This window comes from Benincasa hispida, chromosome 12, assembly GCF_009727055.1.
Source record: "Benincasa hispida cultivar B227 chromosome 12, ASM972705v1, whole genome shotgun sequence".
NCBI classification, from domain to species: Eukaryota; Viridiplantae; Streptophyta; class Magnoliopsida; order Cucurbitales; family Cucurbitaceae; genus Benincasa; species Benincasa hispida.
In genome coordinates this window covers 7,796,347-7,810,572 of record NC_052360.1, presented here as the reverse complement: position 1 = coordinate 7,810,572, position 14,226 = coordinate 7,796,347, and the positions used below count along the sequence as shown (strand labels likewise).

Here is a 14,226-nt window from a genome sequence, read left to right as displayed (position 1 = left end):
CCAAGGCCAAGGGTAAACAAGCACCACATGACATAATAAAATGAGCTGGAGGCCAGGAATAAACAAGCACTACCACAACTAAAAATATAATGATAAATGTCATTCATGAATATATGTATACATGTATATGCTTGCTAAAATATGCTTATTTTAATGAGGTTTTTCTTTTAACACATCTCTAGATTCTTTTCAAAAGAAGAAAACAAGTTAAATCATATAAAATAGCTTATTTATTTTTCCATAAAATCTGACAATTAGGTACCACAAATTTGAGCTGTAATCTGACTTCTATCTTGCCTTGAAAATCTCTTTAGAATGATTATTTACCAAATAAAACACCATATTTAATCTTTAGACGGATAGTAAAAACGTGGATTTGTAAAAGACAAAGTGATCTTGTGACTTAGACCCTTATCAACTTAAAAGGCTAAAGTCCTTAAATCTTCAAAGACTTATACATACATACATACATACACACACACACACACACACACACACTATATATATATATATAATATATTATATATATATTATATATATATATATATATATAATATATATATAATATATATATATATATTATATATATATTATATATTTATTATTTATTTATTTATAATCTCCTACATAATCGTCCTTGATAGTCTTTAATAAAATGGGAGGATCCTCTTCGAACCTGGTTCTTTTTTGCGAACATTCCATGGCTTGCAATGTAATCCTACTCAAGCAGATGACATATAACTTCGATACAGAAAGTTGGTTTCATCCTATATATTAAATAAGGAGAGACTACCCTAGATGTCTTTAATAAAATGGGATGACTCTTTTAAAAGTTATTCTTTTTTGCGAGTAAAGATGACGAATATCAGATATCCTGCATTGTAATTCGTGTCTTCAAATATAGTTATGCTTAGACGGATGATACTGAATCTTCAATGGGAAAAACTAGCTTCACCCTACACATAATAAATGAAGGGAGATTGTCTCGATTAATGTGTAAACAAATGATAGCATATCAAGACCATCAATTTTCTTAATAACCCTGATATTTTGTGGGATGCTTCCACTTCATCAACTCAAATTTCAATAGGGAGTAGCTAATGCTACAAATTTTGTACCCAATCCATGTATAACCTAATGTATCTTTATACTCACAAAGTGGAGGTATGATGGCTGAATAAACATACTTTTTTTTTTATCAAATGCATGCTCATACTACTTTCAATGGCTCTGGCCTGATAATTTTCCAATCATCTTATTGTGGTTTTGAGGTTGTTTGGGCACAAAATATTTTAATTACATTCCTTGATCAAGATTAAGATATGGAATTTTATATCCAACCTTGATGTTGATTTCGCTTATAATTTCTTGATTAATCACATATGTTTTTTCATGACAGACCAATAGGGAGGATAAATATAACAAAAAATATACTTGAAAAATGAAAGCCAACAATCCATTTAATTGTGAAAAATATGACATGTACAACTATCAAGATATCATCCAATTCAACAAAAGAAGTGTCCTTGTTACAAAGACTTTGCCACGACAATTACTCTTGTATTTCTCAAGCGATCTTTGAAAACTCTTTAACCTCCCACTTATGAAGCTCAGATATTCGCGAGCATGGGTAATCCAATTCATCAGATGGAGTTGCACTTCTCTAGATGATAGTGACCAAGGTGTTCTGTTGCCCTTTCTTTGTCGATCGTTAAACTAGTGGATCTAGTTGACCTTTTTCTCTTCGTTAAGGATTTTGAATGCAATTCACTTGTTTAAATGATGGTAGTGGCGCATGGCTAATCAATGCTTTACTCCAAGCTAATCTCATGCGTTTCATCATCTTCCTCTTCTTGTAGAACTATACTTTTGATGGTGCTAGCTTCTACATTTGCATCATCTGTATTCCTTTCATTTTTAACCCCATTCTCTATTCTTTCTCCAATTGTTTTAATGTAAAAGAAGTTTATTGAGGCACTTTCGATCAATTTGTCGTAGTATGGAGTGCTTATAAACATTGTTGAAATTTCTTTATCAGTCAATGGAGGTTGCACCTAAGCGGTCATTTTTCTCCATCTTTGAGCATATTCTTTGAAATTCTCTACTGTTTCCTTTTCCGTACGTTAGAGATCTAAACGATCTAGAGCTGAATCAATATTGTGCTTATAATATTTCAAAAACATATTTGACAAGTCCTCCCACTTATGAATATGAAAGCTACTCAACTGCAAATACCAAGAAGTAGCTGAGCCAATCAAGCTATCTTGAAAGCAGTGAATCAATAGTTTGTCGTCGTAGGCGTGGGCCAACATTTTTCGGCAATACATGACGAGATGGGTTTTTGGGCAAGTTGTCCCATTCTACTTTTCAAATTCTAGGATTTTGAACTTGGGTGGAATCGATTCGTTATTGACTCGAGAGTCAAAGATGAGTTAGAAGTTAGAAGGTGAACCTGAGACTTTCTTGCCAGTCCTCTGGTAAGCATACCTACAAACAAGGTCTCACGATGAGCCTTCCGCATTAATGATGTCTATGATTAGACATAGTTATGTCGCCTCAATACCTTCATAAATATTGGTGTTACATGATCTTTCTTCTAGAAAGTCCAATCCTCCCCTTATTATCTACATCTGCATAAATCTTCTTGTTGTAGCCATTTACATTTATGGTGGATTCTAAGTTGCTCAAATGGTTCATTTATTGTAGAGATTGACTAGGATCTTATGTAATGTAGGTCTTCAATCCTACCAATGATGGATCTGGTAGCTTCTCTGGAGTAAACCACGTAGATAAGGAGAGATTTTATTTGAAGCGTGGTTATGTTCCACCTCTGCTTGTTTGGATGCTCTTACTACTACCTTCTCATCCCTTGAAGTGAGCAATTCTAAAACCTTTATCATTTATCCTTTTAACTCTTCGACTTCCTTTCTGATTGCTTGTACTTGGCTAGTGAGGTCCTCCATTATCCCAACTTTCCTTCCAGTCCAATAATAATAGTGGGGTGGAGATCTTTTGAGCTACTTTGTAAAAACTTTGACTCTTTTAATCCATTTAAAGAAAGAGAATGGTTTAATTAGTCAAAGTTCATTAATTATTAGTATGAATTGTATGTATGATTTCATTGATAATGTAAGCATTTATAAAAGCCTAATGTGAACAATATTCGTTAATATTTTAAGAAGAAATAGCTAAATGGAATAGCTAATGAGGTTTTAAAGAAAATAAAATGCTAGTTAAAAAATGATACAACAATCAAATATGGTTTATAAACCTAGGATTATATGCATGATGATGAAATGACTCTCAGTGTAAATAAAAGGATATGATGATGAAAATTAATATAAAACATCACAGAAATCTTTCAAATAAAGTAAAGCTAATTCTAAGGCCTTAAATGATAATGATCCCCAAATTGGTCAAAAAGTCATAGATAAAAAAATTAAGTTGATTGAGAACTTGTTTGTGTGCCTGATGGAAGCATAAGCTTCTCGAAGGTCGACACTACTCCATCCTCAATTCCAAACCTATTGGGTAAAGCTTAGGTAGGAAGCTTATGACAATGGGTAAAGTAAAGTAATAACGCAATAAAAATCAATATAATGGCTTCAAGCAAAGTGAGGTCAGCTCTAAGATCCTATGAAAAATGCTCTCAAATTGATCAAAAGGTAGTACATGACTCAATGACCAACCTGAGTGAGGACTTTTCATGTGCCTGCACAGAAACATAAGCTCTTCGAAGGTCAACACTACTTCGTCCTTGATTATAGTCCTATTATATAAATCCCATATATGAGGCTTATGTTAGTGTGTGCAATAATAAAATTTACAATAAATTATGATGCTCAATGTTTGTCTTCATGGCTTTGGTCGGACATCAATTATGATGCTCAATGTTATAACCTGTTAAAGGATGTTTTGGTTTCCGTATAAAAAAAGTGTTTAACAAACTAACAACATGTTCCTAATAAAAATGGGGAACAAAACTTGTATTCTTTAATGGCTATCGTAGTGAAAGTTTATTAAAAAGTAAGAATTGCAATAACATACTAAAGTTTAACGTAAAAATCGAAACAACTATCAAAATTTAAAATCCACTCGATCAAATAAAAAGATTTTAAAAAGTGAAAAATAACTTTTAAAGAACTTAAAAACAAACCTTTACGGAGGAAAAAATGGGCTAAAGAATATAACTTTACTTTTTTTTTTTTTTTTTTAATGTTTAGAAAAAAAAGTCAATGGTAGTGATAACACTTTTAAGGATAATAATTAAGTGTATAGCAGTATTTTAAAAGAATTGTAAATATAATAAAATTTATTAATGATAGACTATATCGCCGATAAACTCTACTAACAATAGACTACATTGTTAGGAGTCTACCAACATAGAACCATAGAGTTGTTACTAGCAATAAACTATATCACCGATAGATTTTTATAAGCGATATAATCTATCATTGATAAACTTTGAGAGTTGATCAAAATTTTGCTATATTCGCAAATTTTGTTATATCTATTAATACTTTGGATTTGATTATTATATTTACAACTGTCTCATCCAACAACACACATGCACAAGTGGAATGGAGAGAATAAGGGAGAGGACAAGGAATATAGTCTCATCCACATTCTTCCAATGGAGAACAAATCTTTCTTACTCCCTCCCTCATTCCTTGAGTTTTTTTAAAAAAATTCACTTCATTTCAAGTGGGTCTCTATGGGACTCTAAACTTTAAAAAATGTTTAATATATTTTTAAAACTTTCAATTTTATATAAATAAGTTGATTTTTTTCACTTCGTTCGAAGTGGGTCTCTATGAGACATTGAACTTTAAAAAGTGTTAAATAGATTTAAAACTTTCAATTTTATGTCTAATAAATTTTCAAACTTTAAAAAGTATCTAATAGATTCTTAAATTTTCATCTTCATGTTTAATAGATTTCTAAAATCTTGAATTTAGTGTTTAATAATTCAATGACTTTTCAATGTAAATATATATTTTTAAATTCACGTATCTATTCAAGATAAAATTAAAATTGTATAGTTTTATCAAATATAAAATCTAGGCCATCATTTGGTAACCATTTCATTTATTATTCTTGATTTTTAAAAACTAAATTGATTTCCTCATTTGCATCTTTCTTAAGTAATATGTTTGACTTTTTAACCAAATTCCAAATTCCAAAAACAAGTTTTTAATTTTTTTTTTTTTTCAAAAATTGGCTTTGTTTGTTAAATTATTGGTAAAAGTAAATAACAAATGAATAAATTTGGAAGTGAAAATAATGTCTATAAACTTGATTTTAAAAAACGAAAAATAAAAAACCAAATGATTAAGGTCTTAATTTTAAATCTATAAGTTAGAGACCATTTGTACTTTTAAAACCATAGAATAAAAACTTAGACGACGTTTGGGACAAAGAGTTAGTCATTATGCTAGGTTTATAACAATTTGTGTTTGTGGTGTAGATTATTTTAGTTTGGGTTAAAACAGTATGTGTTTGAGGTATAAACTATTTTAGTTTGAAAATGAAAACTGTAGCAAATAATAAAAATAATGATGAATGTAAAATAGAAAAAACGATAACAAATGAGAAATTTAAAATAATATTTATTGTAGCCAGAGATGAGATAATTATTATAATCTTATATATTTCTTGGCACGTTCATCGACAAAAATTAAATAAAAAAAATACCCAGGGTCCGAATTTTTGGAGAATCTAAGTATTTAAAAAAAAAAAGGAAGCCACGTGGCAAAAGGTAAGTAAGTGGTTCAGAGTAAAAGCGTACACCGCATCGCACCGTATCCGGCCACCTCCTTCTATTTCTCAGACGTCAGACCCTTTTTAATCTCTCTCTATCTCCATTTCATTACACGAAATATAGGAAAAGCGAGAAAGCAAAAACAAAAGTTTCTTTCGGCATCTTTCGCTCTCCAATTTCTTAAGAAAAAGCGGATTTCCAAATCAACGCCGAAGAATTCTACTCTTTCAGGTAACAATCTCCTTGTTTGATCCATTTTTGTTGTGTTTTTCAGTTGAATTTCCTTTTGGTTTTTTATTTTTGTTATCGTCTCTGTGAAGCTGGTTTTTGTAGTATGAATTTGTTTGTACTGTATTTTGTTGTTTTGTTATGGTTTTTCCTTTGGATAGATAGTAACTGAGCGGTTGCACATTGTTTAGAATCGCGCTATGGCTCTCGCGTCACACACTGGTTCGGCTCACCGGATTGGTGCTGAGACAGTACGATGCAGAGGAGGAAGTATGGCTTTCAATTTCCCGACTCATATGGAGTCGTTGAAGATGAAGGAGAATCCTATTGGTTCATCTTCTCTATCGTGTAGCTCTGCTAATATCACGCATGGTTTGCATATAGACAGCGTGAGGATGGCGTCGAAGCGAGGAGGCAGGGTGATTGTTGCTGCCAGTCCTCCAACCGAGGACGCTACAGTAGCTACTGAACCGTTGACAAAGGAGGATCTCGTGGCTTATTTAGCTTCTGGATGCAAGCCTAAGGAAAAGTGGAGGTTAATATTTCATATGCCTTCCTGTACTTAAATCAGAAAGCCATCTTTTGAGTGGCTAGCCTAACTGAATAGATTCGATTTCGTGTAACATTGTTTTCCTCACCGTTGTTTGCTTGTTTTATGAATCATATGTTTATTTGACTATAAACTTTTCAGGTCTAATTTTCCGAAGGTTTGAGTTATAGTTAGATACATAATCCGATTCATATATTGTTACTGTCTTTCGATGAATGGCATGTTCCCTAATCCTTAGTCCATTTAAATGTACTTTTAAGCCCATTAGTGAGATATTATTATCCCTCGGCCTCTATCAGGTTCCTGCATATAACTTCTTAATGCCAGTCACTGTATTCGGGATGCATGGGTTTTTTTGGGCTGTTTCTTTACCTGTTCTGCTATTTGGAAACCTTATCATGTTGGCATACACTTTTTGATTATTTAATCCTGAGTATCCTGCAGAATTGGTACAGAGCATGAGAAGTTTGGTTTTGAGATTGGAACTTTACGTCCCATGAAGTATGACCAAATAGCTGGATTGCTAAATGGGATTGCAGAGAGGTTTGACTGGGAAAAAATAATGGAGGGTGACAACATTATCGGGCTCCAGCAGGTAAACCACGACCCCTGCCTGTAAACAAGGGGGAAATAGAAACTTAGTTTATATGCAACTCATGAACTTGTTTAATACATCAAGAATTTTTTTCCTTCGTAAATGCTCTATTGATGTCATAATAGAAGAATATTCTCATTTTGTTCCTTTGAATTCATTTGAATAACCTGAGATTACTATGGACTAGGGAAAGCAAAGTATTTCCCTGGAGCCTGGTGGTCAATTTGAACTTAGTGGTGCCCCTCTTGAAACTTTGCATCAAACCTGTGCTGAAGTTAATTCACACCTTTACCAGGTTTGTCCTTTCTGTATGTTGGTCCTGCCTGAGGTGCAGGCATTTTTTGTTTATTCTTGATGCCTCTCAACGTTTTATTTTTTCAGAAGTTCCAAGCATTCATCTATTAATTATTTACTTGATGCCAAAGGACTATAGAGAGTTGATACTGATTCGAATATCTATATGAGGTGTGTATTAGCATTTTAATTGTCGATTTTCTTACTATAGTTGTTTTCTTTAGGTCAAAGCTGTTGCTGAAGAAATGGACATTGGATTTTTAGGAATTGGATTCCAGCCTAAATGGAGACGGGAAGACATACCTATAATGCCCAAGGTATAACTACAAACTAAATATAGTTTCTAAATGAAAAAATATCCTGTTCAATCTTTTGGTGGCAGGGGGAGGGATGGGGGAAAGAGAGAGAGAGAGAGAGAGAGAGAGAGAGAGAGAGAGAGAGAGAGAGAGAGAAGAAGAGAGAATAAATAGAGTAACAATATGTCATTGCCATTGGATTATTATATTTGGCATTTGACTTGGTTCCTTACATGCCTATTTCACTAACTTTCTCTCTATGTTTTGCTTTCCTCACATATTTTACATTAATAGTTATTTGGTCTTAGGGACGATATGAGATTATGAGGAATTACATGCCCAAAGTTGGTTCGCTTGGACTGGATATGATGTTTAGGACATGCACTGTGCAGGTGAGAGATAAAGATAAATGCTTTAGGAATTTGGTTTCATTCAAATATATCTCCTCTAAATTAGGTCAACAAGGCTACAATTTCTAAATTAGATAAATTATTCAAGCATCTTTCTATGATGATTTTTTTAGGTTAATCTAGATTTTGATTCAGAAGCTGACATGATCAAAAAGTTCCGAGCGGGTCTTGCTTTACAACCTGTGAGAAATTTTGTTTTTGCATTTTTTTCCTCTAAAAGTTGTGTCCACTGTGTCTAACTACGTGGATAAGTGATCAGATAGCAACTGCTCTGTTTGCCAATTCACCATTTACTGAAGGAAAGCCAAATGGTTATTTGAGCATGAGAAGGTTCTCCCATTACCCATGGTCTTGTTTCTTTCACAGACCCTCTCCCTTTTTCTCCCTTTTTCTCCCTTTTGTAATGATTTGGTTTTCTGCATTTGAACAGCCAGATCTGGACTGATACTGATAATGACCGCACTGGGATGCTTCCATTTGTTTTTGATGACTCATTTGGGTAATCTGCCACTTTTAGAACTGAGTGTTTTCACACAAGTGCTCTCTTTTAAAATCTTTCCTCGGCTTTCGTTTTCCTTACTATATGTTGATGATTATTCAGTGTTTTCTTTTTTAAACTTCCAACTATATGTTGATGATTATTCAGTGTTTTCTTTTTTAAACTTCCATGACTTAGGCGAGTTATTCTTGTCAACTATATGCTGAGATGCGGAAGTTATCCTAGACACTCACATATATTAAAAGAGATAGTATGATTATTTTTGAGGTGGAAAGTGGAGACTCGTATATTTGGAAAAACCAATCGGCAGTTTGTAGCATGTGTCATGATTGTTCGATGAAGCTTATTCTTCCTATCTCAAAAAAAAAAAAAAGGATAATTAAAAAGGGAAAATTACTTTTTTGGTCCCTAAGTTTTGCATCTAGTTTCCATTTGCTTGATATTTGGTTTCAAAATGTCACACTTTTATTCCTAAATTTTGAGTTTAATTTCTATCTAGACGTTAGGTTTAATATTACATTTTTACTGTTGCATTTTAGGTTTTGTTTCAATTTGATTCTTAGAGCTTCAAGATTTACACTCTTAACCTCGATTTTCCACTAAATTAGGTTTCAAAATGTTTCAATTTGTTTCAATTTGATTTCAATATTTTACACTTTTACTCTAAAGTTCGGTCCATGATGTTAATGTCTATTAAGTAATTTAGAAGAATTGATTTAGTTGTGATTAAATTAGTTTCCATAAATTTTCCATCACTATTGAAATTAATTTTAAAAAAATATCATCATAATTATTTAAAATTAGTGTACTAAAAGTTACCGTAAAATACCAAAGTTAGTAGCAGTTAAAACTTTAGAGTAAAAGTGTAAAATATTGAAACCTAAGGACCAAATGATAACTTAACTCAAAACTCAAGCCTCAAGACTAGAAATAAACATTCTCAAACTGAGGGCTCAATAGAAATTAAACCTGTAATCTTCATTGGCCTCGAGTGATAGGGTATAATCTTCTCTCCTCTCATGTGTTTTTTGCTACTTAAGGAAAGTTTAATGCTTCTTTTCCTTGAAAAAGAAAAACGACAGATAGGAAAAACTCTGCTCCCCCACTTTGAGCTTCCACTTGCTCGTCTGTAGAAAATAACTTCAGCTTTTTACTATGGTTTCAATGATACTTTTTATGGATTGTGTTTCTATTTTTTTATTTTTTGTCCGTTACTTTGCAGCCCCTTGGTGCTCTACTCGTAACAACTTCTTCTAATCTTTCATTTTCAGTTTTCTTTTTTGGGGTTGTGGTTATTCAAACTTGATATTGTCAAAATGCAGATTTGAGAAGTATGTTGATTACGCTCTTGACGTTCCAATGTATTTCATATATCGGAAAAAGAAGTATATTGACTGTTCTGGAATGTCCTTCAGGGTATGCATACCCTTCATAGTCGTTTAAGCAGAGCTTTCTGTCTGTCTCTTCCTTTCTATTCATCTTAATCTGTATTTTTTTGGTATTACTTATCAAGGCATTGTTGGAATGTCTTTCTGCAGGATTTTATGGCAGGAAAGCTCCCTCCAGTTCCTGGAGAACTTCCTACCCTTACTGATTGGGAAAATCATTTGACTACAATATTTCCGGAGGTATCATGTGATCAATTTACTCCAACAGTATGCTTGTTATGACCTGATTCTATGATCTATTTTCCCCTCATTGCTCAGGTCAGACTGAAGAGATATTTGGAGATGAGGGGTAGTGATGGAGGACCTTGGAGGAGATTATGTGCTCTGCCAGCATTTTGGGTAATTTTCACGATATAATCAGGCTGTGTAGACTTCTTATTAGACATGGATATGATGTGTATCCTTTAATAGATGCTTTTAAATTTGGGGTTGTTCTTTTGTCTGGGGGTAGTTCCTTATTTCAACTTCTTTTAATGTTCTTCTTGAACTTATCCTCTTTCCATTAACGTTTATTACATGATTTGTAACTATTCTATGTATAAAACCAAATGTTTAGAGTACTGCTAATGTTATCTCTATTCTCTTCAAACGTCAGGTTGGTTTGTTATATGACGAAGTTTCCCTGCAAAATATTTTAGACATAACAGCTGACTGGACACAGGAAGAAAGACAGATGTTGAGGAATAAGGTAATAGGACCTTAGGGCGAATAACTTTCTATTTGATATCTGATTGCAACTTGTGAGAAGCAGGGCAGCCTCTGGCTCTTTTATTCTGATTTTTGGAAAATGGTTGAGCCCATTGGATGTCTATCAAGGAAATGGATGGTTTCCCATAGAGTAGTTTGTCAAACATTGGCAAATTCTCTCTTTCCCTCTTAAAAATTGTTACAAAATTGCATGTGTGTATTTGTGTTTGTTTATGCTTTTATATAGTCTTCAGTGTGTCTTTGTGTGTGTGTTTCGAGTTGCGAACCTAGTGTGTTCAACAACAGGACAGGACCAAACGTATTATGGGGCGTCCTTATATAGGGCCACCTATTGTGGACTTATGGTTCCTGTCTAACTGATGCAAGCTTGTAAGAGGTTATTCTTTGCCCTTTCCATGACACCCACAGCCGAGCTGATGATATCTGAAGTCCATGAATGTTTTTCCTGTATTTTGTAGACCATGTTAGCAATCTGGATTAATCTCTAGGCAAGGAGTATACTTAGTTACCTACGATTTGAACTAGGTTATGAAATTGAGACGTGTTGCAATAAATGGTACATGCCAAAATTATGCTGTCTTTTTATATTAGGTTCCAATAACTGGTCTAAATACGCCATTTCGTGATGGGTTGCTGAAGCACGTTGCTCAAGATATTGTTAAGTTAGCAAAGGTATATCTGGCAAAAATTATTTTCTTCTACTGTGAATGCTGGTCTTATAATTATTATTGGTACTACTAATGTTAAGCCTGAAACAAAATTTCCACACTTTAGGATGGCTTAGAGAGAAGAGGTTTCAAGGAGTCTGGCTTCTTGAACGAGGTGACTGAAGTAGCTAGAACAGGTGAGATGTTAATTTTTATTAGTATATATTCAATGCTTTAAGAAACCAGAGTTCTTTCTTTAATATCCTTACTTAAACTACAATGCTAGTTGTCTTGATGGTAAGCATTTGAAATGTTTGGCAATGTCCTCCGAGATCCTAGAGTCAATCCCCAAAATTGAGTGATTTTGAAATAGTTGAAATCAATTTTTTATTTTTAAAAAACGCTCAGAGACATGCATAATCATTCAAAATCAGTTTTGATGATACGAAAATTGCATTTAAATGTGAAAAATAAAACACTAAATTGATTTTGTATGATTAAAGACGAGTTTCAGAGTAATTTTGAATGTGGCAAAAGTGATTTTAATAATTTCAAAATCAATCCCAAACTGCCAAACATGCACTTAAAACCATTGTTGTCTTCTAAAGCGTACTCTTGGCCTAAGAAGCACAAACACTTTAGTTTGTCCTGTGTGTCTGTGTCAGACACTTGTTAATGCAACAAATATGTTAGATATGCATAGAACATTTGTTAAATAGACTAAAAAGACACATATGATGACAATTATAATAAATTTTAAGTGTGAAATACATCAAACTAATTTTTTAAGCATATAAATGCATCGATCCATTTACTTCAAATTTTCTTCAAGTATAAAAATGATATATATCTTTTAAAATGTATATTTTAATAACCGTGTTCTTGCTGTATCTGTGTCTTAGATTTTTAAAAAATGACATGGTGTCGTGTTCGTATTGTGTCGTATCGATGTCTGTGTGTCTTGGCAAGGTTGAACCCCTTTGAGGATTAGTGGAGGTCGGCCTAAGCTATTTAAGGAGTGGTCCCAATTAGTTAAAAAAACAACCAAATTACTCATTTTGAACGTGATGCTTGGTCAAATAAGTCCAGTCCAAGCCAATTGTCCCCTATATGACTATTATTATAATTTATCAAATTCCTTGTTTTGCTTACATATTTAGAGCCCTAAAATTGCCCCCTCTATGGATTTAATCTGTATTACAGGTGTGACACCAGCTGAAAAGCTGTTGGAATTGTATAATGGGAAATGGAGACAAAATGTCGATCCAGTTTTCGAGGAGCTTTTATATTGAGCTGCGTCTCTTGTACTATAACATTGTAATGGACCACTTTAGGCTGTCCTGTTAATGTATAAGGCTCCCCTAGTTTTCTTGCGCATCTCAGTTTTAATAATTCTCATTCCTCTTTGAATTATTGAAATTGATACACGAACAATAACGTCGTGTCCTTTTGGGAAACCGAAAGTTCTCCCTAGCTTTGGTGGTATTCATAAAGCTGTTGTAATTCTATGATGTCCTTCTGAATGTGGTACATTGTAACCCACATACCAAAAAAAAAAAAGAAAAAAAAAAGAGAAAACTAGAGGATGTTCATTGTAGAGAAGCATCAGAGCTTATTGAGCCATTTTTCTGTCATGTCATTGACAGTAAGCAATAAACCTTGTGTTCATCCATTGGCCTTGTAAGAAGAAAAAACATTCCCAACTTAGTGTTGTTTTGAATTGACTTTTGTAAATGAAAAAAAAAGTGTTTCAACCATTATAAAGTCAATTCACTGAGTTTTAGTTGATGGATACTCTGTTTTAGGTGAAAATTAAAACAAATGGACAAATATAGGTGTGGATTTGTCTGGATTCCTTCATGTTTTTGGTAGATCTGGACATTTTATAGTTGGATCTTCTAATTAGCTGGCGCTGACCTTGAGTTATTTTAGTTTTCGGTATTGCTATTAGTAATTTATTTGTTCAATATTTTATTATTTAGGTTAAATTTCAATCTACATTGGTACTTTTTAAATGTCTTCGTCATTGTATTTTCATTATCTCATCTCATTTCAGTTTTTGTATTATGTACCATTTATCACGTATAAATTTATTTCCATGCTAGCTGTAATTTTGAATTTGGTCTTATTATTATTATTATTATTTTTTTTTTTTTGTCAAAGTTTAACTCAATAATAATTATCTATCTTGACTTTCTTCCATAGAGATTGGAGATTAGATCTTTTACCTTGGAGTTGTTGTCTCCTATTATAATTTAGTTAGATAACTTAAAGGTTCAGTTGGTCTTTTATGAATAAAATTGTTGAAAATATTTACAAAAATATGAGTGTATTTATGATAGATCGTGATTGATTATTATTTGTTTCTATCATGATTAGACACAAATATTAGTCTATCGTGATTTATCGTAGATATGATAGTAAAATTTTGTTATATTTGTAAATATTTTGGTTCAAACATATATAGGTGATAGTTAAGTTTTTTTTTTTTTTTTTGGNGGGTATGTACTAAACACGAGTGAATTAAAAAATCAGAATGCAAGTATTAATAGTAAATATATCAAGTAATATTATAGTTGGATCTTTTGAAAGTTAGTCATTTTCCAGATGGGAAATAAAAATTTGGTAACTTAGGCTGAGATTTTAAAACGTAAGGAAACAAGGCATGGTTTGACAATGATCTCTTCACCAAAACTTCAGAGATTGGATTTATTCCTACCATTTCCCTGCTCTTTATTTTTCGGACTGCAAAATTTTAAAGTACAAATAATGAGTTTTTGAATTTTAAAA

General features: G+C 32.7%; 1 protein-coding gene across 1 annotated transcript; it reads left to right on the top strand.

Moving 5' to 3' along the window:
- The first annotated feature begins 5,847 nt into the window (after positions 1–5,847).
- LOC120067689 (glutamate--cysteine ligase, chloroplastic) lies at positions 5,848–13,205 on the top strand. The gene is made up of 16 exons (XM_039019224.1): positions 5,848–5,992; positions 6,181–6,524; positions 6,984–7,134; positions 7,322–7,429; positions 7,653–7,745; positions 8,033–8,116; positions 8,248–8,316; positions 8,394–8,464; positions 8,565–8,633; positions 9,956–10,049; positions 10,172–10,261; positions 10,340–10,420; positions 10,677–10,769; positions 11,381–11,461; positions 11,564–11,633; positions 12,640–13,205. The coding sequence occupies exons 2-16, from the start codon at positions 6,190–6,192 to the stop codon at positions 12,726–12,728; spliced, it is 1,578 nt and encodes a 525-aa protein (XP_038875152.1). The 5' UTR covers positions 5,848–5,992; positions 6,181–6,189; the 3' UTR covers positions 12,729–13,205.
- Positions 13,206–14,226: the final 1,021 nt, after the last annotated feature.